General features: G+C 42.6%; 1 protein-coding gene across 1 annotated transcript in view; it reads right to left on the minus strand.

Annotated features, from left to right (window-relative positions):
- Positions 1-682: 682 nt before the first annotated feature.
- POLR3E (RNA polymerase III subunit E) overlaps positions 683-23,511 on the minus strand; it is a 37,835-nt gene continuing 15,006 nt past the window's right edge. The window contains exons 7-21 of the mRNA XM_024208471.2: positions 22,687-22,794; positions 21,654-21,703; positions 21,198-21,317; positions 20,654-20,739; positions 19,020-19,064; positions 18,845-18,936; positions 17,814-17,934; positions 15,828-15,909; positions 13,691-13,750; positions 12,632-12,789; positions 12,270-12,334; positions 10,248-10,744; positions 5,551-5,631; positions 4,427-4,552; positions 683-1,534 (exon numbers count right to left, since the gene is read on the minus strand). Coding sequence (XP_024064239.1) covers positions 1,478-1,534; positions 4,427-4,552; positions 5,551-5,631; positions 10,248-10,744; positions 12,270-12,334; positions 12,632-12,789; positions 13,691-13,750; positions 15,828-15,909; positions 17,814-17,934; positions 18,845-18,936; positions 19,020-19,064; positions 20,654-20,739; positions 21,198-21,317; positions 21,654-21,703; positions 22,687-22,794 — 1,748 coding nt within the window. The 3' untranslated portion in view covers positions 683-1,477. The remainder of the gene's footprint in view (positions 1,535-4,426; positions 4,553-5,550; positions 5,632-10,247; positions 10,745-12,269; positions 12,335-12,631; positions 12,790-13,690; positions 13,751-15,827; positions 15,910-17,813; positions 17,935-18,844; positions 18,937-19,019; positions 19,065-20,653; positions 20,740-21,197; positions 21,318-21,653; positions 21,704-22,686; positions 22,795-23,511) is intronic.

The raw sequence follows: 23,511 nt of genomic DNA on the forward strand, positions 1-23,511 counted from the left end.
ATAAAACAGCATCTTCCTGTGCTAATAATGAAAGATACTTTCTAGTTTACTCACAAGAGGTTTATGTTGAGTTTTAGTTATTCAAAAATTAGGGCAATAGGATATTATCCATAGGAAGGTGGAGATGCTATGTAAATGCAGTAAATTATTTAGCCAACTAACCAAATTAATCCTATTTGGTTTAACTGCTGGAACAAACTTACTTATTTCAGCCAAACAACCCACTTTACCTCAGAACCTCACTTATGGTTATCAATTGTTTTCACCAGACAAACAAACTACAGCTGCATGCTCAAATCTTATCTTCAGCCCAAGCAGAGTGAAGAGTAAACACAAGAAATGGTAAAAATACACCATTGTCATTGATTAGTTAGTGCCCATGTCCCCTTTCCAATCCTTGCACCTGCTCTTAAACTTAAATCTTAGATAATAAAATCCTTGTGGCAGAATACTATTTACTGTGTTTGAACAGTGCCTTGTACAACAGGGTCTCCTACTCAGGGGGGCCTCTAGATGCTACCATAGTGAATAAAGTGATTTGTAACCATATGTAGTACTTAGCTTATCCCTACCCACCCCACTCCCTCAGCTAAGTCATTCTCTGTTAACTTTCTCTAGTCCATAAAAGATTATATTGCTTTTATCTGTTCACAGACAAACACATGGGGGTCAGAGGCTGATGCCATAGTCGATCTTCAAGATAAAATTTTATTTGAAAAAGTTACATAAAATATAGGTTTTACATCACCAAGTGTGATAACTACAGTTGGACACCTTTCAGATGGTGCATAAGGTTACTTACCTTGCTCTACCTGCATCTAGGTATGCAAAAAAAAATCAAGTAGGATACATTACATCTGCTTTATATGTAATTACTTTTTAAAACAACTTGTCATGTAAACAATTGATGAGACTGTTTTTGCTATGTATAATTAGTACGTTTAAGACACAGGGATTTTTTTCCCCACAAACCCAGGTGCATATAAAACTTTCATGAGCATTAATAGGTCTGTTTGTTTGTTAAGTGGGAAGAGGGAGTGCTTTAACACGCAAACTACAGCATGACCTTCTAGGCATATAATAAAAGTTGGATGTTTGTAAACAAGACTTACCATTTATTGGCATTAATTACTAAATAAAATATTAGACCATGATTTTCCATCATGTCTGTCAGTATGTGTTTTTATTTTATTAGAATGAAATAATGAGAAGCAAAATACATTAGGAATCCCAAATTCATCAAATTGCAGATAGGGTCCCACATTTTCTTCCTCGATGCTCTTTGCGTTTAGGCGGCCATGCAAACAAGTGCGTGAATGTTGACATCACTAACCGTCTTTCTGCAGTGGCCATGTGGCCACAAGTAGGTCAGATTCTGCCCCTTGCTCCCTGAAGCAAAGGCATTATTCTGTCTATGCCCACTACAGTTTTCCTCCTCTGTCTTGGAGATAATGGAATGAAAAGCACACCACTGTTGTCAAGACTGCACTGTCCCTTTAAGGTACCACATTCCAGCATGGCTTACACAGCAGTCCTGGGGAGAATGAGAAAAGCAGTTACTAATACTGAAAAGTCTAGTGTTAGAGTATTACCGATTAGCAGAGGCAGAAAGCTCCCAAATCACAATATAGATTCCAAGAAGCAGACAATGTAAAAATCAAAAGTGTATAGTGGCAACATTGGCTCATGTATTGTACCCACTTACAGCAGGGCAGAATTTGGCCCATCAACCCTACCTTAACTATGATGGTTCTAGGAGTACTAGACCAATTCAAAACTTTTCACATGGTTAGGAGCACACTAGTTAAACCATGGGATGGGATCCAGCAATAGGACTAATTCCACGAGTCAGGGTTGCAAGATTGCAGCCCATCTGTTGAACTGGGCCATTTGAAGCTGTAATTTATTGTTATGATAGTCCCTAAAGACCAACCAAGAACAGAGTCCAATTGTACTAGGTACTATACAAACCCAGAATAGCAGCCAGTCCCTAAATAAGAATGGCCATATTGGGTCAGACCAATGGTCCATCTAGCCCAGTATCCTGTCTTCCATCAGTGGCCAATGCCAGGTGCTTCAGAGGGAATGAGCAAGGGATCCATCCCTTTCCATACAATCCCAGCATCTGGTAATCAGAGGCTTAGGGACACCCAGAGCATGGGGTTGCATCCCTGACCATCCTGGCTAATAGCCATTAATGAACCTATCCTCCATGAACTTTTCACACAATGCACAGTCAACCCGTGGAACTCCTTGCCAGAGGATGTTGTGAAGGCCAAGACTATAAACCAGGTTCAAAAAAGAACTAAAGTTCATGGAGGATAGGTCCATCAATGGCTATTAGCCAGGATGGACAGGGATGGTGTCCCTAGCCTGTTTGCCAGAATGGGAATGGGTAACGGGATGGATCACTGGATGATTACCTGTTCTGTTCATTCCCTCTGGGGCACCTGGCATTGGCCACTTTCGGAAGACAGGATACTGGGCTAGATGGACCTTTGGTCTGACCCAGTATGGTCTTAGACACAGAGTGGGGGTAAGGGATAGAACCACAGAAGCAGAGTGAACAATATAATGGGAACATGTTAGTTCCACAATTTGTGTGTGTGTGTGTGTGGGGGGGGGTGTCAGTCAAACGGAAGACAGAGGGGTCTTCGAAGGGCAGTGGGAGTGAGGGGAAAAGGGTCAGAGGGGCAGCTGAATAGTGAAGCTGAGGTGAAAAGCCAGAGAGGGAGAGGGTTGGAATGAACAGGCAATCACCAAAGGCAACAGTGCAGAATCAAACAAGCAATTTATTAGACTGAACTATTAAACCACTGGATTATATTTTGACCAAATTATTATTAGCCACACACCTGCAAATATTTTCAGGATACCTGAGGCATCTACATGAACTGAGTGTTTTGTTTTGAGAGCATCAATTGTGTTGAATTTTCATTTTACACACACTCTACAGTAGGTAAATTCAACAACAGCTGACTTACCCCTTATGATTGAAAATGCACAGCTTTAAGGGAAAGGAGTTTTTGTTTTGTTGTAAGTTACTACACCTTTCAGACCACAGAAGCCTAGTACACTGCAAATACTCAACCTTAAACGAAGGAAACTAGCAAGCTGAAAAGAGGGGTTGACATAGTTTATTCTGCAGACCAAGTTTTTAATCATACGTTCAAGACTTATTTCTGATTCTTTCATGCACAGCTTTGACTCACCTGTATTCAGGGGAAAATGAAGACTGACACATACACACACCCCAGTGTTGGGCATGTGATACAGATGCACAAGCTGTGTGACTTAAAGTGCATTTACTTCCTAAGCAGGTATACTCCTTGTTAAATAGCTGTATCATGAAAATGTGCACATATGTTGTTTGGGCACTCCTGGTTATAGTCAATGTTTAGGCACACCTATCTTCTTAAAAATCTGCCTGCACCAGCAGTGTGTGTTACATTGAACAGGTTCAACATGCTTTAGGTTTCATCTTAAATATTAAGACCAGATTCTTCTAATCAAGACCAGGGACACTGAATAAAGCCAGACTGCATATTATCAAAGCAACAGAACCCTAATCTTTCCAATGCACAATTAATCTACAATACAGGCCTGGATTCTGGAAAGCATTTAAGAATGTAATTTACTGAAATTAGTGCCAGAGTGACCCAATTCCTAGCAATAATTATTTAAAAGTTACATGAGTTGGTGGATTTCTACTTAGCAACACCATACCACTTTAATACATGTTAATCAACGCCTGTATGGCCCGCCAGACGTTCCTTGTATGTTTTGCAACACCTTGAAACAATGGGTGGCTCTTTCAAAGACAGAGCATACATGAGGGTTAAACTGGTAAACATTCTTTCATAAAATGTTTTAACTGATAAAGGGGGGGTTTGTTGTTGTTGCTGATTGCTGCCTATGTAACTTTAAACTCCCCTTGAGCATAAGGGGATGTATTTTTAATTTGATATGTGTGGGGACTGTGCTTCCCAACTTTCATTAATGTTAATGAGAATCCCATGTCTAAGCTCACAACAGGTCATGTTGAAAATTTCCCCCTTAATGTTTAACGCAGTACCGTTTAATAATAATCGTGAAAGTACATTTATTACACTTTGTATTCATTGTTAGCCCACGTCAGAAAAAGATTTGTTGGGTTAACACCATATGATGATAGGTTCAAAAAAGTCAGTGCCCTTTGGCAAAAAGTGAGAATGTAACAAGTATATTTTACATCAAACAGATTGAAAATAAGGCCCTAACCACATGATAACAGAAACCACGCTAGCAACACCATCGTTTTAATGTAACTCCATGTAGAATCTGGTCCTTTCTGTGAAGCCAATATATTAAAAGCTCTGGTACTGACTATATCAAAACCACCATTAAACAAGAGCTTTGTACATGATTTTTAAAACTGATGCATTACCTTTATCACTCTATCCACATCCTGTTTATTTAGATCCTCTCCACATTCTTGGCTCAACTGATGCTGGATGACGTTCCTGCGCACTCGATAATTTTTGGTAAAGATTTTAAGCAAAACCTGCCGATGCTTTAAAACAAAAGTTTATTTTAACACACGAGAGAAAAATTATCTGCATTATATTTCTAAACATGAAACAAGAAAACCACCATCAGCTCCAAACAAGCTTTTAGGTACATCATTTGGCACAACACATTCAGAATCTTCCTTAGGAAATCCCTCTCCAAACAGTCCCATACTAGCATGCTAGAACTATAGCAAGCATAAAAATGATACTTAGCATGTACAGTGTATTTCTGTATTCAAACCATTGTACAAATGTTAGCTAATTAATTCCTGCAACACCTTGTGCGGAAGGTATTATCCCCCTCATACAGAGAAACTGAGGCAGAGAAAGTTTAATTAATGGAGATAGAATTTGAGCAAAGTTTAGAACTCAGGAGTTCCTGGCCGTCTGCTCACTCCACTTGACTAGACTCTCTATAATGAACATCTAGAGCTTGCTGCTGTGGGGGTCTTTCCTGTGAAAACTGTTTTATATCGTGAGCACAGACTTTCTGCTTCCATTACACTCAATTTACAGTGGTAACAATTAAAAAGGCAGTGTATGCCCACAAGTGCCACAGTTACTTACCATTCTAGCTATAAGGAAATTCTGACCCCTCAGGTATCGCCACAGGGTAACTATTGGATAATGCTGACTTTTTAAACAGCAAGGAACAGAGTTTAATATGCTCTAAGGCCTGGTTTGAATGGAGCAGCGAACTGGTGCTACTCATGTCTACAGCTATTTACACTAGCGTTTAATTAGTGAGCAGCGTATGTTATTGCTTCTGTCCATTCCCCCATACCACAGTGAAGCAATCATCACTACTGTGGACTGAGCACTGCCTCCCAGCTTGGAGTATCTTGGCACTGGAAATCACAGACCCCAAGGGCGAGCGTGGGGGAGGGGGAGGCAGCCTGTTGTATCACTTTTAAAAGCAAGAATGCAAATAATACCAAGCTCCCAGCAACCAGTAACCTGGGAATGACTTGGCTAGATTAACAGCCATGTTTGCCTTTACCTGGTCGTAAATGTCACCAGCTTCCCAAAGTGCATAAACCTTTAGTTCATCCGGTGAAACAGCATGAATCTGTGGGGGAAACTAAGAACAGTTTGCACCAGTCAGGGTGGTTGCTTTAATTTTAGTTACAGGCTGTTAAAACAAATCATCTTGAATGAGTGAATGTTGGAAGCTCCAGGAACACTTCAGCAGCCTTATATTGCCCCAATTAAGCCAAAGTCATGTTTGATCGGCACCTTTATTCACTATTAGTGAAATTCACTCATGCACTAAGGATCCACCCACAATGCATATGAACTGCTTAAGCTTTGTTTTGAGGGTGTAAGTGGGAATTAACTGGCACACAGGGCTCGTGCAGGCTCTCTGCCACTGAGGCCAGGGCAGCGGGGGGATTTCACCCTTTGGATGCAATTGCTAAACACTGAAAGAGCGATTCCAGTGCTTGAATGTTAAAGGATATTTCATGGCAACAAAACATTCAGTTCTCTCCTATAAGCAGCAACTGACAGACACATTTGCTTCCAAGCTAAAAGTCTCTCCGAGCTGTTCTCTGCTATTGCATGAAGCAGGATTTCATTCTTTCTAGAAGTTTTTAGGGCTCCTAGGTGCTACAGTAATACACATCTATAAATAAAAAATAAATAGATAGATACAGTAGACAGATTAGATTAGACAGGTATTCAAATGTCACTCCTGCAGCCCCAAAAGCATGGAAAAACTTTACCCCACACAGGGTGAAGGAAAAACACGGCATTGCTGAAACATCCTTCATCACTGTCCTGTGGACAGGCTACACAATCCCGCGAGAGTGAGCAGTAAACTGCTTGTGAAGCCAGGCACTTGCTTATTGCAGACTCAGAAAATGAAACACTTTTCATTTCAAGCACCCATGCAGGGAAACAAGCCTTTGGTTTTTCTCAGCTGCCGTGCCCTTGCGCCACTCTCCACCTCACAAGTGATGCAGCAGCCCCCACCTTACCACTCTCATGCCATACAAATGCTTACATGGAAAAATAAAAAAAAACTCTTTTAGCCTCAACATCTTCCCTCAGAGCATGCTCTCACTCTTGACATGCTTCCTCCTTTAGGTCACTAAGAATTCATTCCTTGCCAACTGGCCAGACAACCTAATTTTCAAAATCAACCATCGGAGGCGCACAAGCCCATTCAGATCCCCTACCCTATGGCACAGGGACTGTCATTTGTTCCATTCCATTTCTTGTCACACTTAACTGTTAGCTGGTACGAAACATACCTTTTCTCTCACCCCTCACAGGCTTAGATGAGAGCCCTAGATGACTGTGCCAGAAATCCTAGTAGTTACATTCACACTTAATCTGTAATCTTACTGTAAAGAGGAAAATTGTGTTTGGTAGGAGCTACCTGGTGAGATTAGCAGCTCAGAACCCTGCATTGCTCTAATATTGTGAGACACATGTACATTTTAACAAACTTTACAATCTCTTATCAGGGGGTAGCCGTGTTAGTCTGTATCTACAAAAACAACAAGGAGTCTGGTGGCACCTTAAAGACTAACAGATTTATTTGGGCATAAGCTTTCATGGGTAAAAACCTCACTTCTTCACCCGCGAAAGCTTATGCCCAAATAAATCTGTTAGTCTTTAAGGTGCCACCAGACTCCTTGTTGTTTTTACAATCTCTTGACACTTCAAACATTTCTCTCCTCAAAGGAATGCTGGCTAATAAAGGCTGGCCTCCTATGGTATGCATATCCCAGATAAAAGCAGGCACATCAGATTCTCACAGGAAAATGAGTTATGGTCAAGGCCTGTGAGAGGGACAATGCGTGGAGCAAGAAGTGTTTATTCCAACACTGTGTTACATATCACCTGCTCTTCTCTGTCTGATAGATCTCTGAAACAGACCTGTACTGCAAGCTGCTCTTTCCCTGACCAAATCACACTACTATGACTGCATTTATCTTGGCCGTTCAGGAACTCTGGTTCTAAGCCAATGTAGTTTTACCAAGTCTCAGCAGCCAGAATGCCTTCAAGGAAACAGCTGACTGGGAGATAAAAAAAGAAAAATCTTCTCATCTTCCCCCTTTGTGAAGAGTCTGCAAGACACTATTGCCAAGATCATCTCACTCTCTTGCTAATCTCACTACATAGACTCGCCTCAGGATTTGGGCAGAGGCCAGCAATCCTTCCTAGAATGCTCCCATCAAGACACAAGATGGGTGGAGTGGCCCTACAGTGCCCTTCAAAGACCTAGGAAAGGGATCCCAGTGAGGGAAGGCTGCCACCATGTCCCCACAGCCCGAAAGGCAGCAACCATAAGAGGGGGAAGGGTGCCACTACTCAAGGAGGTTAATGGATTTTCCTTGTGTGCAAACATCCTCCCCATGGGACTGTGGAACTTCAAACAGAGGCTCACTCCAAGTGTGAGTGCTGAATATGACTATGCAGCAAAAGTATTTGTTCAAGGCTTCCTTTCTCTTGCCCTAGCCTGTCCGGTTGCCTGGAAGCTTAGGCTAAAGGAAACAATAGCCAATTGTATTCAAGTGCAGGCCTACCCGAGACTCTCTCTCTGGATCCCACCACTAATGACTGAGCATTGCTTTTGGCTTGAAGATGTTACCAAGCATGTGCAAGCAATGTACCTCCACAATAGGTGCCTAATGGCCTCGTTTGCAGCCAAGTGGCATCTCAGTGGGTTCTAGTACAAAGACACAGCAACCATTAGACTAACTTGAACTCTAAGCGCATCAGGTCAGAGTCAGTCCTTCATTTCTATGGGAGAGAACAGGTAAAGGCTTTAACCAAGTTTTTAGCAATGCATTTTCTCTGATGTGGCAGCTTGACTGCACCCCTCCTGGAGGGCCTTGTTTTCATTACCTCAATTCATTAGTTTTTAATCACTGGAGCAACTTCATTTCAGAAAATTAACATGCAATTATTGTATCAAGTGATAAAATGAAAGGTCCTTGCACTGCTAAGAAGGTCTTAGGTTTCAAAGGATCCACCAAGGGAAGCAGCCCATGCCCAAGAAAGCCCTATGTCCACATGGAGTGTTTGGCGAGTATAAACACGCCCCAACTAATCTCAACCCCCTCTGCGAGAGGTAAGGGAAGGGGCTCCTGGTAGAGAGGATTTAAGCTGGTGATTGCAGCAGTGCAGCGACTCTCTCTAAACAGTGGGATTTGCAACAAGGCTCACAATAAGCCTTTTAGGAAAAACCAATGCACTTGCAGCCAACGTTAGACAACGGACGCCATGCTCTGGTGGGCTGGATGGGCCTAAAAGCCTCCACATGTCCCTTCAGTAGGGAACGTTTGGCTTTGAATCAGGTTCTATATTTAAAGCTTCTTCTGTTACATGTTCCACAGCAGAGAGGCAATTCCTTCTCACCTGTCCAACTTCCTCAGGAGTTGTTTTTTAAAAAACAGTATGTTCCCTTCCTTCCCCACGAAGTTTAAGTAATAATATAATGAAGTAATTTATAAAGTTTCAAAACCAACCCAACCTGAAGTGACCCCGCCAGCAGCGGCCTCAGCTAATTAACATTCGCAGTACATGCAGCCACATCACATGGCACATGAAAGAAAGCGAGACCCTGCAACAGCCACAGGAGGAGGCTCCAGGTGGAAAACCAGCCAGGATGGGCAGGGCTGCAGCCAGGATTTAGTAGTCACCGGGCAGAAGGGAGAATAAATCATTTAATTGGGGACTCGCTCTAGCAGCATTTCAAGTCCATTACTTAACTCCCAGCTGCTACACTGTATACCTACAATGCATGGCCACCATACTATAGTATTCCTACTTCCCTGCAACAGGCCTTGTTCCTTAGCTGAGTCTTAATTCCTCTGCTCTAGTCCTACTTCTGAATTATTTCCTGCTCCCCGCACTCTGTCCTCCTCCTGCACTTTGTCCTGCCTCCTCCTTCAAGCAACTGTCCCTTCTCTTTTTCTCTCCCCCTAAAGGCAGTGGACTCCAAGTTCTCTCCCTAGCTGCAAACTGACCAGGACTGCTACCTGGCTTGTAAACTGGTTTCGCCCTCAGGCTCTCTCTGCATTCACTACAATGGTAGCTCTCTTCCCTCCACTAACTGAGCTATCTTCATGCAGTGCTGCAGGAAGTCCTAGCTCTCAAACCTACAAACATTTCCCTGTCTTTACAGCAGCCACAGAAACGCCTGCAAGGAAAGGAAATTTAACAGCCAGTGACCAAAGAAATGTGGCACAGGCACAGCATGCGACTCCTGCTATACTTTTCCCAGCCACTTGTTGTATTGCCAGGTGTGTCCTGTGCCCGAGATAACAGAGACCATTGTTCCTTCCACGGCAGCCCTGAGAACTGGGAGCTTGTTCAGCCCTGGCTAAGGCAAATGGACCTGGGATTTGGATCACTTCAGACTGCTCCATGGAATCGTGAGGATAACAAGTAGTGAAGCACTGGGGTCCAGTCCATAGGAACCTGTACCTCTGAGTTCCTTTATGCTGACTAGGAGAGCACTGCAGGGTGCCAGCACTCAAGCAAAGATTGTGGGAAGGAGGAAGTCAGCCAGACAAAGCCCCAATTTCAATGGGCCGAGGTACCGGGGCAGCTGCTCAGGGGGATATCTGCCCCAACCACACAGTGTGGAGGCACTGTGTAGGTCACGGTATGTTTAAAAGCACCCCAGCCACTCAGCACTTGTGCCCTTCCCCACCTGTACAATATAAAGAGGATACTTACAGGCACCAAAATCTGTTTGCAGCCAGTGTCCAATACCATGTCTTGTAACATTTTGTCTGAAATGCCACTAAACAACGTGTGTCCTGGGGGCAGACTGGCTAAGTGAAGATTAAATAACCGTTTAAGCTCACTCAGAGTGAGAACAAACTGTTTCTTAAACGTCGTCATCACAAACGCTTTCAGTTCCTGTGCAACTCGATCCGTGCACCCGCCTGGCAAGTGGCCATTTAATGAGTCCATGGAGTTCTCCTCTGAATGGATGCCATTGACCATGCCATTGTTCATACTCTCATAGGCGGACGCGTCCATAGGCTCCTCATCGCTCACAGGCTCCTCTTTAATGCGGACGTTGGAAATATCCATCTTGGATGGAGAGTCATTTGCTTTGCCCTCTGCCTTTTGCTTTTGCAACTCTTTCTCCAGCAGCCCATAGTTCTGTTTGACTTTTGCTTTAGCCATATTGACCCTTTGTTCCCCAGAAACCAGAAGTGGGTGAGCTAGTAAGATACAAGAATACAACACTGTTAACAGAAAATCTTGGACATTAATGCTGCAGTATATTTATTAAACAGACCTTAGTGAATTAATGGCACTGAACAGTTTATTCCAGAGATCCAAGACCCCAAACTGATTTCAGACTAGATTTTGTTTTTAAAATAATTGAACAAGCAGAGACCCATTTCAATAACTGCTAGCAAGATACTTAGGGCTTGACTTTTCAGAAGTCTAAAGCCCAGGGCCACGGGAAAACATGCTTGTGCAAGTGCTAAAGCCCTGTGTGAATCAGGAATTGCACACACATTTCTGCCTGCGCCCCTAGACTCCTGACATCTTTGCAAGAGAAGATTTTTCAAGAGAGGCTGGATGCCGATAGAATCTGTTGCAAGGAGAAAACCAGCTGGAGCAATTGCTATAGCTACCACACAGATATTGCATGCTTGCAAATGGGAGAATGGATGGGAAAGTGATTTGAGTGATCACTAATCAGAGGGTAGGTTGAGAATCCAGCAGACCTTCTCTATTAGGATTTGGTCCATAGCATGAAAGAGATTGAGAACCTCTTTTCTGTAGTAACTACCCGGTCTGGAAATGGGGAGTGCTCTCCCTCCCTAATCCCGCCACCTTTGTACATCCATTCTCAGCAAATGGGGATGTGATAGAGGAATTGCAAGCTTAAGTACCAAGGGAGTAAGATAAAGTACACTATGTTTTATAGTAAACTGCATGCACATACTCAGCACATACGTCATTAGGCCTACTAATTCTTTTCCAAATAACCCAACACCTAATCCTTCCCACCAGATAAGATAGAGGGTATTGAAATGTATTCATGTGTCCATTTGTCAGTTCTGCTTGCAGTCTCCGTGGACTCCAATGTCTGTTAACTAGCCAAGTACTTAGTTCAATCTCCCTGGAATCTCAAGTTTTCACAACCTCTTATGATTACAGAACAGCTGCTTTAAACTTTCACTGGCAGCAACAGTGGAGAATCGCCTTGAAAAGAGAAGGCCTTGTACCTCCTTAGACCCCCTCTTAAACTAATAGTTTAATCATCAGCCATGGCAGAACAGAGTAGGGGAACTGCTAACTTCCACTGGTTTATAAACTATGGGGCTGTCACAACGGTGAGACTAACTAGAGTGCTGGCTCTGCCCCCTCCCCCAAAATATTTCCTACTCGGAGGACTGCACTGCCCTTACTGAGGAAATTTGTTTGTAGAGTCAGCTCTACTAGCTTTACATTACATGCATGGATTCATCTGTGCTGGGGAATCCTCAGTTGCCCCTATAGGGCAGTTTTAAGGTTGCTTTGTCCCACCCTGGTGGTTTAAGATCACCTTAACGTAGCCCAGAATCTGCCCCAAACAATCAAAGGGAAACTGCAGACTCATGCAAAAATAAATAAATAAATAAATAAATAAATATATATCTATCTATCTATCTCAAACAGTGATGCACAGAAATTACACTAGAAACACAAACGGGAGAGTAGATTTCATAATGATCTTAACCATTAATATACCTGATTGTCCATCTTGTTTCTTTGGTGTCAAATGTTCCTTTAATAGATTATAGACCTTTTCTAATCTGAAATTAAAGAGAGAAAATACACAAGAGTATTTTTTTTTAGTTTGGCATTCCCACACCCGAACACAGACATTTCCGCTTTAGCCTTTCAAAAATGCCAAAGGAGCTAAAGCATTTGGAGATGGTCAACAGTCCAGTGAAATTGGGAACCATGGAACAGTCCCATCATACAACTGCCCTTTAAAAGGGACAACTTTATGTAGAGGAAATGCAGATCAAAATATTACCATGCTACAATCTATAGTCATGGGATAGCTGGTACTTGTACATCTGTAATTTATAAAGCAAATCATTTACTTGGCCTGAATGCCCATCCACAGCATATTCTGCCTCTGAACCACATCTGGATGCTTTTTAACAAAATCTTCATCATAAGGGAGTAGAAATTCCCAGCCTTTGTTTATTCTTGCAACAGACATGTGCTCTAAGAAGTCCTTCACATCTTCCGGGCAAAGCTGAAAGAAAGAAAGGAGTGTAACGGGTCAGGGAAACCACATCTGCAGCCATACAAAACTGGGCTGTGATTTCACCAACTAAGCAGGGTTGGGCTGGATTAAGGTTTGGGTAGGAGACTGCCAAGAAAAGATACTGGCAAATCAACAGGAGACAGTCTTCCCTCTGAGTCAGTACCAGGAGGGACCATATAGGACCTAAAGCTAAGCAGTAGTTAAATAGTCCGCGGCACTTTTTGCAAAACTAGGGGAGTTATCCCCAATATCCTGAACAAACTGCACTGTGGATAATTATATTCCACATATCTAAACGTTGTCTGAAGTTTAGACTTCTTGGTTGCCGTTAAAAGCCCAGAGGTGGCTGCATTTCAGCTATAGGTGAAACAACCCTCTATGTACACATCCATCTCCACCACTGGCAAAGTGCACTAGAAAATTTCAGAATGTAAGATTATTAAATCCCTACATAAAATTAACTCATTCTGTCATTTTATTTTGTGTGATTTTTTTAAAAAAATCCTTACAGAGCTTTTTCACTTCTAATCCCATTTACTTTACAGATACTAACATGCCTGAGCAAATGATTCAGCGATCAGGTGTCTGAGTTGCTCTTAAGCAATTAAGAACTTCCCTCCCCTGAGGACACTGAACGCTTTGATTCTGTCATTCATTCGCAGTCTCCACTCTGCAATACACATCTGAAGCAACACTGTCCTAAGGTTAGCAATAATGGGAATTAGCAGTGAAATGTGCCAGTGCTAAAGTCAGCAGTAAAATGGGTCACCACAGTGTGCGGTGCTAGGAGGAAAGGCAAGCATCAGTGTGAATTAGCCACAAATGCAGCTATTGACAATACACCCACTGCTTATCATCCACCTCTGGTTTAGAAAAAATTGTCACTCACTTTTGTGACAGTGGCCACTTCCTTTCGCACAACCCAGCGATCCTGTGTAAACTTCCACATCTGGGGGAAATAAAAGGAGGGAAAAATGACATATTTTAGGAAGCCGCACTACTAAAGAACAGACGCACTGTTGTGACACCGGCATAACCAGAAACCAGGAACCTTTCAAGAATGCAGGGGATGGCAATTCTCGGCCAGGCAAGTGGGTTAACTGGGGCAAATACAGACCTGGCATGGTCTATTCCTGTAGACATTTTTCCTGAATGATAAGAAAGGACACAAAACAAAAGGTCTAGAGAAATCCAAGATTTGCCTTGGTGAAGCTGTGGTGGGAGTTGCACTTAGATCCTCTGAAATCTAAATTAAACATGGTTTAAAAAATAAACAAAAGACAAAAACCTAATGAACATTGAAGAGGCTCACTTATCATTCTGGGACTTTACAGGCATATGCGGGGGTAGAACTCAGGATGTTCTGCTCCAAAACCATGTGTTTTGCCACTTGCCCCAGAGGAAATCTCCATGAGCTGCCACTAATAGTGAAGTTTATATCCTTTTTATAGGCCAACCACTGCAGGACTCCCATCCTCTCCCTTAGTCCTTGCTACAGCACCCAACACTGTAGAAGGCAGTGCAGTGTGCATGCCCTGCACCAGTACATTACAGTCACTTAGATTCCTACCCACTGCCCCCCCCCCCCCCACACCTCACCCCACCACCCCCACAAGCTTAGACCAATTCAGTTTATGGAGGTTTTAATACATTTTGGAGGGTTGGGAGCAGGAATTTAAAGCCTCATTGCTACCAATTCCTCCCCTCCCCACTCTCTGCCCTGTTACAGCCTAGGGTGTAAAAAATCACGAGCAACTGGGCTGGTTCTGTATGTCCTTTCACCTTATTCAGCTTCTCTCCCCCTGCATACTAATCGACACAGCTGCCCTCAATGCACTAGCACACACTTCTTTAAAACCACAAGCTATCACTGACTCCAGTAAAGGAGACAATTGTGAACATACCCGTCTTGCAGCTATTCATAGGTCCAAAACTGCCAGCTTTCCTGCAGGGCACACTCTATTCAACCAGAGTGCTGAGCACGCCACCTCCTCTGGGCCTAGTGTTACTGCTGCTCCACTACTCAGCTACGTGCAGTGGTTTTGGTCCCCAGAATCCCCAAAACTTCAAATGTGATACTCTCGGGCACTGCCTAATTCCCAGGCCTCCGGTAACAAGAGTTACCCCTGATTCTGGGTCTCCCATATGGCAGCACATTGAGCAGCTTTCAAGATGTGTCAGAAAGTCAATTTTAATTACCATCAGTTTGGGCTCACACAGAGACTAATCTAACAGCAGCTGAGCGCCCAAGAGAGTTAATAATGAAACTAAGCAGAGTGCAAACATCGGGGTGATCGGCTCTAATAGGAAAACGACAGGGCGACATGCTCGTATCTGTCCATTAGGGATGGAAGCCACAGAGCGTGGCAAATGTTGAAGTTATTTAGGGATTAGTTCTCCTTAGATTGCTTGTAAAGCGCAATACGGTCCCTAGGTAAAAGACGTCTGTTCCCTGCTGGGTGTGTGTGTGGGTGTGGGTGTGTCTTGTACTCGTAATTTACATTTGCACTTATTGTTCATGAAAGGTGCCAGATCAGCAGCTCTGGGAGCCAAGCCCTTTTACTGAACAGGGCACGCATAGCAAGTACAGTGTGTCCCTAGCATCGCCCTGCAAAGGTCCTTCAATTCTGCCCTAGAGGGACCACCTCTGAGGGTGATAGGCTGTTCAGCCTCCATCAGCCTCTCTGCTGAGCCTGCCATTAAGTGGGTCAGCGTGATGGTGTCTCTGTCATATATTTTAAACGCGATAACCGTTTTTATTAGGTAGATGATCCGACACCTAGATCTGATTGACACTTGTCAACAAATCACATGAATAGCAAGTGACAATCTATATCAATATTTCCATGTTGAGTCTCTTAACTCCTTCAACAAAACCTTCAGGAGTAATTTAGAGATTATTTCTTTGGAACAAACATCAGATTACTGAAGAACAGTACAGTTTAGCAATGATGTGGTTAGTTATGCCAACTTCATCTTATTTGGGTTTTGGCACAGGAAAACAAACAGAGCAAATCTATACTTACAACAAAATCTCTCCCTCTGCAAAGCACTTCTGCAGGGACTCCACTGTGTGGGCTAGAGGTATCTTTTGGATAGAGGACATCACTGTTAATTAAAGGAGGAAATGATTAATTATGATGCATTGCAACTAAATATTATTAGTGAGGATTTTTAACAGAGTGTATGTGCCCTGAAGCGCCCATTCATTGGTCAAAAGACACCTTTTATCCAGCCAAGTTCGCAGGCTTTACACAAATTCCTATGAAGCTAAAGCCCTGTCTGCATCAAGAGAATTCACACTGGTGTGACTACATCATTGCAGTTCACACTAGTGCAAAGAGGAGCTTAGACCAGTGAAGTTTAATCTGGTAACAAACAGAAATAAGCTGCACAGATGTAAACTGTATGCTGGTACAGCACATCTACATTCGGGGTCTGCCCCAGCTTAGCTACGACGGTGTGAATTTCCTTAATGCACACATGTCCAAAAGTGTGCCATCAAATGCTTTGGGCTACATGGCTTCCCCACACATCCCCAAAGGTTACATGAGCCAAAACATTTATCTACCAGACTTAGTTTATTTTTATTTTAATTTAATACTCAAGGATTTTAAGTGAGAGATGCTATAAATTCCACCAGCTGGGACACTTACCACCCCATCCCATTCGGATTGTGAGACTAATTAAATTACATCCATCATCATAAGTGGTCTCCATCTTTGCTGTCTCCAAAGCCCCAAGGTCACTCCTGATCAAGGCAAAAGCTGTTTTTCACCCTCACAATAAAAGGCTCTATTAGGCTAATCTTACACTTCCAACACTTTTTTCTTTTGGAAGATGACGGTATTGTAACAACCACGGACACACACAAAACAGTACTAGCAACTGCTACAACATAAACACCCTTGTGCCATCATTCTGGGAGCTTGTATACAGCATTAGCCGGCTGACAGCCATCCTTTCTGGAGTGATCTAAGGTAGAGTGCATCTGTGTCACTGTACAGGCTATTCATGCAGCAGCTGCAGCCCTAGGTCGTGGGTGGCCAAAGCGTGGTCCACAGGCTAATGGCTGCCAATGAATGTGAATGTGACTAGTGTTCACCCTCATCTTTCTTACAGAGATGTGGCCTAAAGATGAGACTGCAATTCCCAGCACGTAATATCCTATATGGATGAAAAGGATATGGCACTTGAGACCTGCAGTCTCACTGGGATGCTGTACGGCAGTGGTCCCCAACCTTTTCCGTGGGGCGGGCGCCGGACGACTAACCGCCGAGGACCGTGGCCGCTGGACAAGCAGCCGCCAAAATGCCGCCGTGAAGTGACAACGTCAAGCAGCGTCGCCGCCGAAATGTCACCGTGAAGCAGCGTCATCAAGAGGCGGCATTTCAGCGGTAGTGCTTCTTGACGTTGCTGCTTCTTGGCGGCATTTTGGCAGCTGCTTTTCCGGCGGCCAGCAGGCGGGCGCACATGGATGCCCCAGTGGGCGCCATGGCGCCCGCAGGCACCGCGTTGGGGACCCCTGCCCTACTGTATTAAAGATTAAGGTGTCTACCATAGAATCCATTTTATGAACATCAGGTGCACCCAGCAACCTACTCTTGATTTATCAAATGGATAAACGCTTCCCGAGACCAGCTCTCAGTGACAACAGCAATAAACCAGTAATGAATCCTGTGCTGATGGAATAAAGATTTTTATTCCCAAGAATTGAAGTGGCTCAATACACAAACAAAACAGATCTTATCACAGTTCGATACAATTTTAGATAGCTCAGCCTCTGCCCTGTGATCATTTATCAACAGTCCTTTGTCTTCTGCATAACAGACTACTGTAACAAGAATTGAATTTAATCAAGTATTTAAGTAACTTGGGTTTTTGAGCACAGACACTGGTGCTTTCAGCTACATTACAGCAGGAAAATGTTAGTGAGGATTCTAAGTCATTGTTCTGATCCACTCCTAACAGGAACGTTAACATTTGACGATAACAAAGAACAGAAGGCATACCTCTTTACCACCCAGTTTCCCTGGACCAGCATCGCCACCTGCTGTATACAGCGTAAAACTGCAGTAGAATCGGTCCCAGAACCCAATAAACTCATGAGGTTTGCAAAAGGCATGACCTTCACTAAAGGAAAAGATGAAACACAGTTGTTTAAAGATGCTTTCAATGTTCTATTTAAAAGATTCATAGAAGGACTTCTGTTTTTTTAAAAAATGGATACATACATTTTATTTTTTAATATAAAAGACTCCCATCTATTTACAATGAAATCAGCAGTTAAAAATATTTCACAGCTCCCGAAAAATAAAAGCACTTTAGAAAAAGCACTCCATTTCAGTCAGTCTGCATATGCATTGAAAACATGTCAGGGAACGTTGTGTGCAAGTTAATTGTCTTAACTGATCCCTAATTAATACACAGATAAAAGAAACCATCTATACCATTCTATTTTTTGAGAGACATTGAGTCACCTGACAAGACAATAAGACCCAGAGAAAAAACTTTAGCACTTGCTATTGTCAAATCATTACAATTCCAGAAAGATGGGCTAAAGCTATCTCAGGCTACATGCAAGAGGCACGTATTACTGAAAACCTTCCAGGGAAAGGACAAAGCCAAAGTGGCAGGTGGCTGCATTAAAATCTGAGCTAAAATTCATGCTTTGTCGCCACTACCCAGCAGTGGATCAACAGAGACAGGTGTGTCCTGGAAGCAACAGGAGTGTCTTAGAGTGGAAGTTATTCCAAGGAGTACTCCTTTGGCTGCACATGCCCAAATTGCAGGTGTCAGCTCTCCAAGAAGTAACGTGTCTATCTTCCCTTCTAGAGGAATAGCGTACTCGATTGGCAGTGGAAGAGATACTATTCAGAGCCTGAGACTTAGCCCTAGAAACAAAGAGCCACACAGACTCTCAGCCCTGTAGGACGACAGCACAGACACTGCCAGGAAAGGCTACTTATTTGAGGAAAAGGAGGGTAAGTCTGAGGTCATGAAAGGACGTGAGGAAGTGGAATGTTTTAAAAATATCACATACCATTCTTCATCAGGATCTTAATCTGATCAGCAAGGGGTAAAGTTCTCAGCTGTGCCATAGAAAGCACATTGCTTGGAGCCACAGGTTTGTCTCTGAAATAAACAAGCAGAACTGTAGCCAATGAAAAACAACATCCAGCCAATGTGAGGTTAGGATATTCCATGCAAACACTTACTTCTCTTCTTCTACATTCGGAGGCATCAGCATCATTAAGTATTCACTAAGGGAAAAGAAAATGTATCAGCCTTAAAATACTTGTATTAGGATTTTCTAGGCTAAAGTACAATGATCTCCCGCTTAGTGCAATCTTATTTATGTGAAATCTACAAAGTAAATATTAGCTTCCAAGGCCTTTTTTCCTTTTCAAGGAAATTCAGTGCTGGAGAAATGTATGAAGGCTGTAGTTATATACACTGAGAACATTTGCTTACAACTGTTTACTATGATTTTTAGCGTTTTGCAAGAAATCAAAATCACTAAATTCATTCTGTTACCAGTAACCACTGATAAAGATTTCTAAATCACATTCCTTAAATTTAGTTAAGGTGAGGAAGGATGGTGCAGTCATCGGTGCACTAGACTGGGACTTTGGAGACCAGGATTCCATTCCCTGCTCTGCCACACATTTACTGACCTTGGGCAAGTCACTTAGCCTCTCCGAGCATGTCTACACTGCAATTAGACACCCACAACTAGCCTGCACCAGCCTACTCGGGCTTGCGGGTCTCAGGCCAAGGGGCTGTTTAACTGCAGTGTAGATGTTCAGGCTCAGACTGCAGCTCAGTCTCTGGGACCCTGCAAGGTGAAAGGGTCCCAGAGCTCATGCTGCTGCCCAAGCCCTAGTATCTATACCAGAATTAAACAGCCCCTTAGCCCAAGTCAGCAGGCATGGACAAGCCATGGATTTTTAATTGTAGTGTAGACATGCCCTTTGTGTCTCAGCTCCCCATTTATAAAATGGGGGATAATAGCACTTCCCTACCTCACAGCAGTGTTGTGAGGGTAGTACATTAAAGACTCCAAGGCACTCAGGTACTACAGTAAAAACCTTGGATATATAGTAACAGGCCAGATTCTCTCCTCTATTCCACCTGTGCAATACCCATCCACTTCAGTGTGACTGAGGACAGAATCTGGCCCTAAGAATTTTTCATAGACAGGACAGTTCAACGAGATGCCAAATTTTAAAAATAACCCACCAACACCATAAGTGCAAAACACTATGTCCTGCTGCTTTCTCACTATTGGGCCTTGTTTACCCCAGATTATAGCAAAACCGCATTAATTATTGCATTCTGGACAGATTCCTGTAACCACCATATAAACTTTCCCCCCATACAGCTACCAAAAAGCAAATCTGAAGCTGAAAAACAGTCATTGTCAAGTACTTTAAGTCTCTATTAAAAATCATAAAATAGATTTTGAAAAACTCATTTATTAATAAAAGTTCTGACTTTTTTTTTTTTTTTTAATTTAATCATTTCTGGTTTTGATTTAAACCTTCCCCAGCTGCGTTTGTAATCCTTGCATTATAGAACTGTGTTAGCACATAAGAAATAGAGTTGAACTGGCTTAAAAAAATGGCAATGACTAGTTTCACTCTCTTGCCTGAGTGGAATACAAAAAAAACCCAAAACCCCCACCACAAATTATGAAAAAAACCCACTTTTTAAAAAAATTATTTTTTCTGTTGTAACAACCTACTGTTAATAGTAATACAGGCCAGACTTTTAAAGAATATATATGACAACCTGACAAATATTCAAAGATTACTGCAATTTGCGTAGGATACTAGACCAAAGTTTTTACCTGGGAGATTTAATTAATTCGGTATTCTCTGCCATGCCATGTCCCTGACTGAGTAAATACTGGCGCTCATGTTCGGAACGGCTGTCCTGAGAAAGGTGGGGGAGGAAGAGCAAGACTCACTGCAATGTACAGTAAATGGGCCAAATCTCAAACAGTTTAATTCTTCATTCTCAGGCTCTCCAGCACTATTAAAATCCCATACTCATTGTTCTAACATGCAGCTATTGCACTATGTAAACATCACATCTCGGTAACTGACGCATTACTTTCATACAGCTGCATAGATACAACATGGGAAAGCTTGAGTTTGTATTATTTTAAAACACTGACACATTTACACTTTTTGTTAGTCGATTACCACTCCTGGCATCAAACTGATTGGATTCCCCTGAGCAACTCCTTATCTAATGCCTTAAGGTGCCCAGCCCACAAGCAAAGGCCTGGGTTTGATCCTCAGACTCAGGCCCCCACGCATGTTGATGACACTAGAGCCTACTGAGGTACGTGAGCATTCAGGCCTCCAGAGCACCCAGAACATACCTACCCTTAAACCATAATAATGCAGATGGACCCAATGCTCTTCAGCTTGTCTCTTCTGCAAGAATTCATAGGACTGAACACGTCGCTGACGGGCTTGTTCGGTCTCTGGTCGGGAGAATCTTACCTGCAAGATTTGATCACTGTTAACTACAGTGCCCCAAACTCTCAAAATGACACAGATTAAAATGGCACAGGGAATTGTCTGCAAAAATGTGTGTGCTATATAAAGAAAATACATTGAATGGCAAAGCCAGGGGTAGACAGCTAGGAACTAGCTGAACTGGAAATGCTCTTTTGCAACAGCCCCACCCTTATTATTCCACTTGTTGACTTGATTAAATAGTCAACGGGTTTAATTGCTGAGCACCAACTGCGGTTTAAACCCTGTCAGCTCAGTATGGATTGTTATACTCCGGGCACAGTTTCTTGAACTACCAGTAATAAGGAATCTCAGACATACAGTAATTTGCTTGATGTCCTCTTCAGCTTCATCCTGGGACGAATCGCCCGCTGACAAAAAAAACAAGCCAGGAAAATGGAATTTAAAATATCATCAAAGATGAAGCAGCCACAAGAGAGTTTATGACTGTTCTGAGGCTTAGTCCAGGAGAGAGGCATGGTCCAAGCACAGGACCAGGAGCCAGCCACCTCAGCTCTATTTATATAAATACCTTGGTAGCTGTATCTCTCACCACCACACTATACGAGCACCTCACAAACAAACACTCCTGTGAGGTTTGGAAAAATTACCACCACCAGGGGAAACTGAGGCACAGAGACCTGAAGAGGCTGACACAACATCACACAGGAAGTTTGTGGCAGAGCTGGGAATTGAACTTGCTCTGACATTGAGTCTACTTCTTTGGGTAAGTTATTTAACCTATGTATCTTGGTTTCCCCATTTATTAAAGAGGGATATCAATATGGTAATGTACTGGCTAGTTTGCATATCTGTTCCACTGCCCTCTACTGGATGCAATCAGAACTGCATCACTGGCATAGGCTCTACAAGGCTAATACATAATGGAGACTCTCCTTTAGCTCTCGAGATAGGGGCCTGTGCTTTTGGTACAAGAAGATCAAAGTTCAATTCCTGTTGATGTTAAGATGTTCCAAATGCCCATGGAATGCAGGACAGCGATAACTGTGAAGACCTAGGTGGCTACAGATTTGTTACAACACTTATCTGACAGGAGTCTTGAGAGGATGAGCTAATATTTGTGCAGCACAATGAAAAAAGTACTGTTAAGTTTTATTATTATAATAATGTGTTCACAGTCTCATGTTATAGACCTTTAATTCATCTGACTGTTAAAAGGAACAATTATTTCCTCTGAGCCAATCATTATACGTTATTATATTTTAAAACATGCTCAGTGTTTCTTCAGCTATGAATAGCTCTTTCCAGTAACTCCATAAAATCAGTATAACAAAATCTAAAGAGAAACCAAATTGTTCCATAACAAAGAAAACACAGCTTCTAATGTGTTCACCTTCATTAGCAGCTTCTCTTTCTCGGTGTTTGGCATCAGCTTTGTCCAAGTAGGAGAAACTTGGCCTCAGTTGTAGAATGCCATGTAGTGGAGTGAGGTGAAGTTCACCTGAAAAATTACAAGTTATTTTCCAAGGCCTACAGTTGGCAATTTTCATTTTCCTATCACCTTTGTAATGTCACAGTTTAAATTTAAGATACAAATTTAATAAATTTAAATGTAAGATGAGACTCTTAAATGGAAGATTAATCCAGTCCTTAGTATTTCAAAGAGGTATCAGATTTGAACCCCTTGGTCCAAACCTGCCCCTACAATTTGCTTTTTGGTAGGATCCAAGCCTGGAAGAGGCCCATTTCCTGGATAACATATGGCTCAAACTCACATTTCACAAGGTCAGATGATCTGACAAGATTTCTGCCATTTGTTGCCAAAAATCTCAGAACAGTTCATGAAAGATCAGTACTAATCCAATCCCAACCTGTGATTCAGCCTTGAAGCCCACCCTCAAGCTCACAGCCTAAACCGAGTCTGGAAATCAGTAATGCCTCTTGGTCCCTTCTCTAAATAAGTATCTCTGCCACAAACTGGAGAACAATACCCAGTGCTGGTTCCACAGCATCCAAAGTTTACAGCAGCCCCTGGCTTTCCACACCAATAAAGAGTATTTACATCATTATAACAACAGCAAACTCTGAATAAGGTGACATCAAAAATGTATATAATACCAATTTTAGGAAATTCTTGGAACATCAGTATTCCCAGAGGTTTTTAAAATATCAAGCAAGAGAGGGTTTGGGGAACAAATGAAGGAGCAGAATGTGTGGA

Source organism: Terrapene carolina, unplaced genomic scaffold (assembly GCF_002925995.2).
Source record: "Terrapene carolina triunguis isolate 2854851 unplaced genomic scaffold, T_m_triunguis-2.0 Scaffold93, whole genome shotgun sequence".
NCBI classification, from domain to species: Eukaryota; Metazoa; Chordata; order Testudines; family Emydidae; genus Terrapene; species Terrapene triunguis.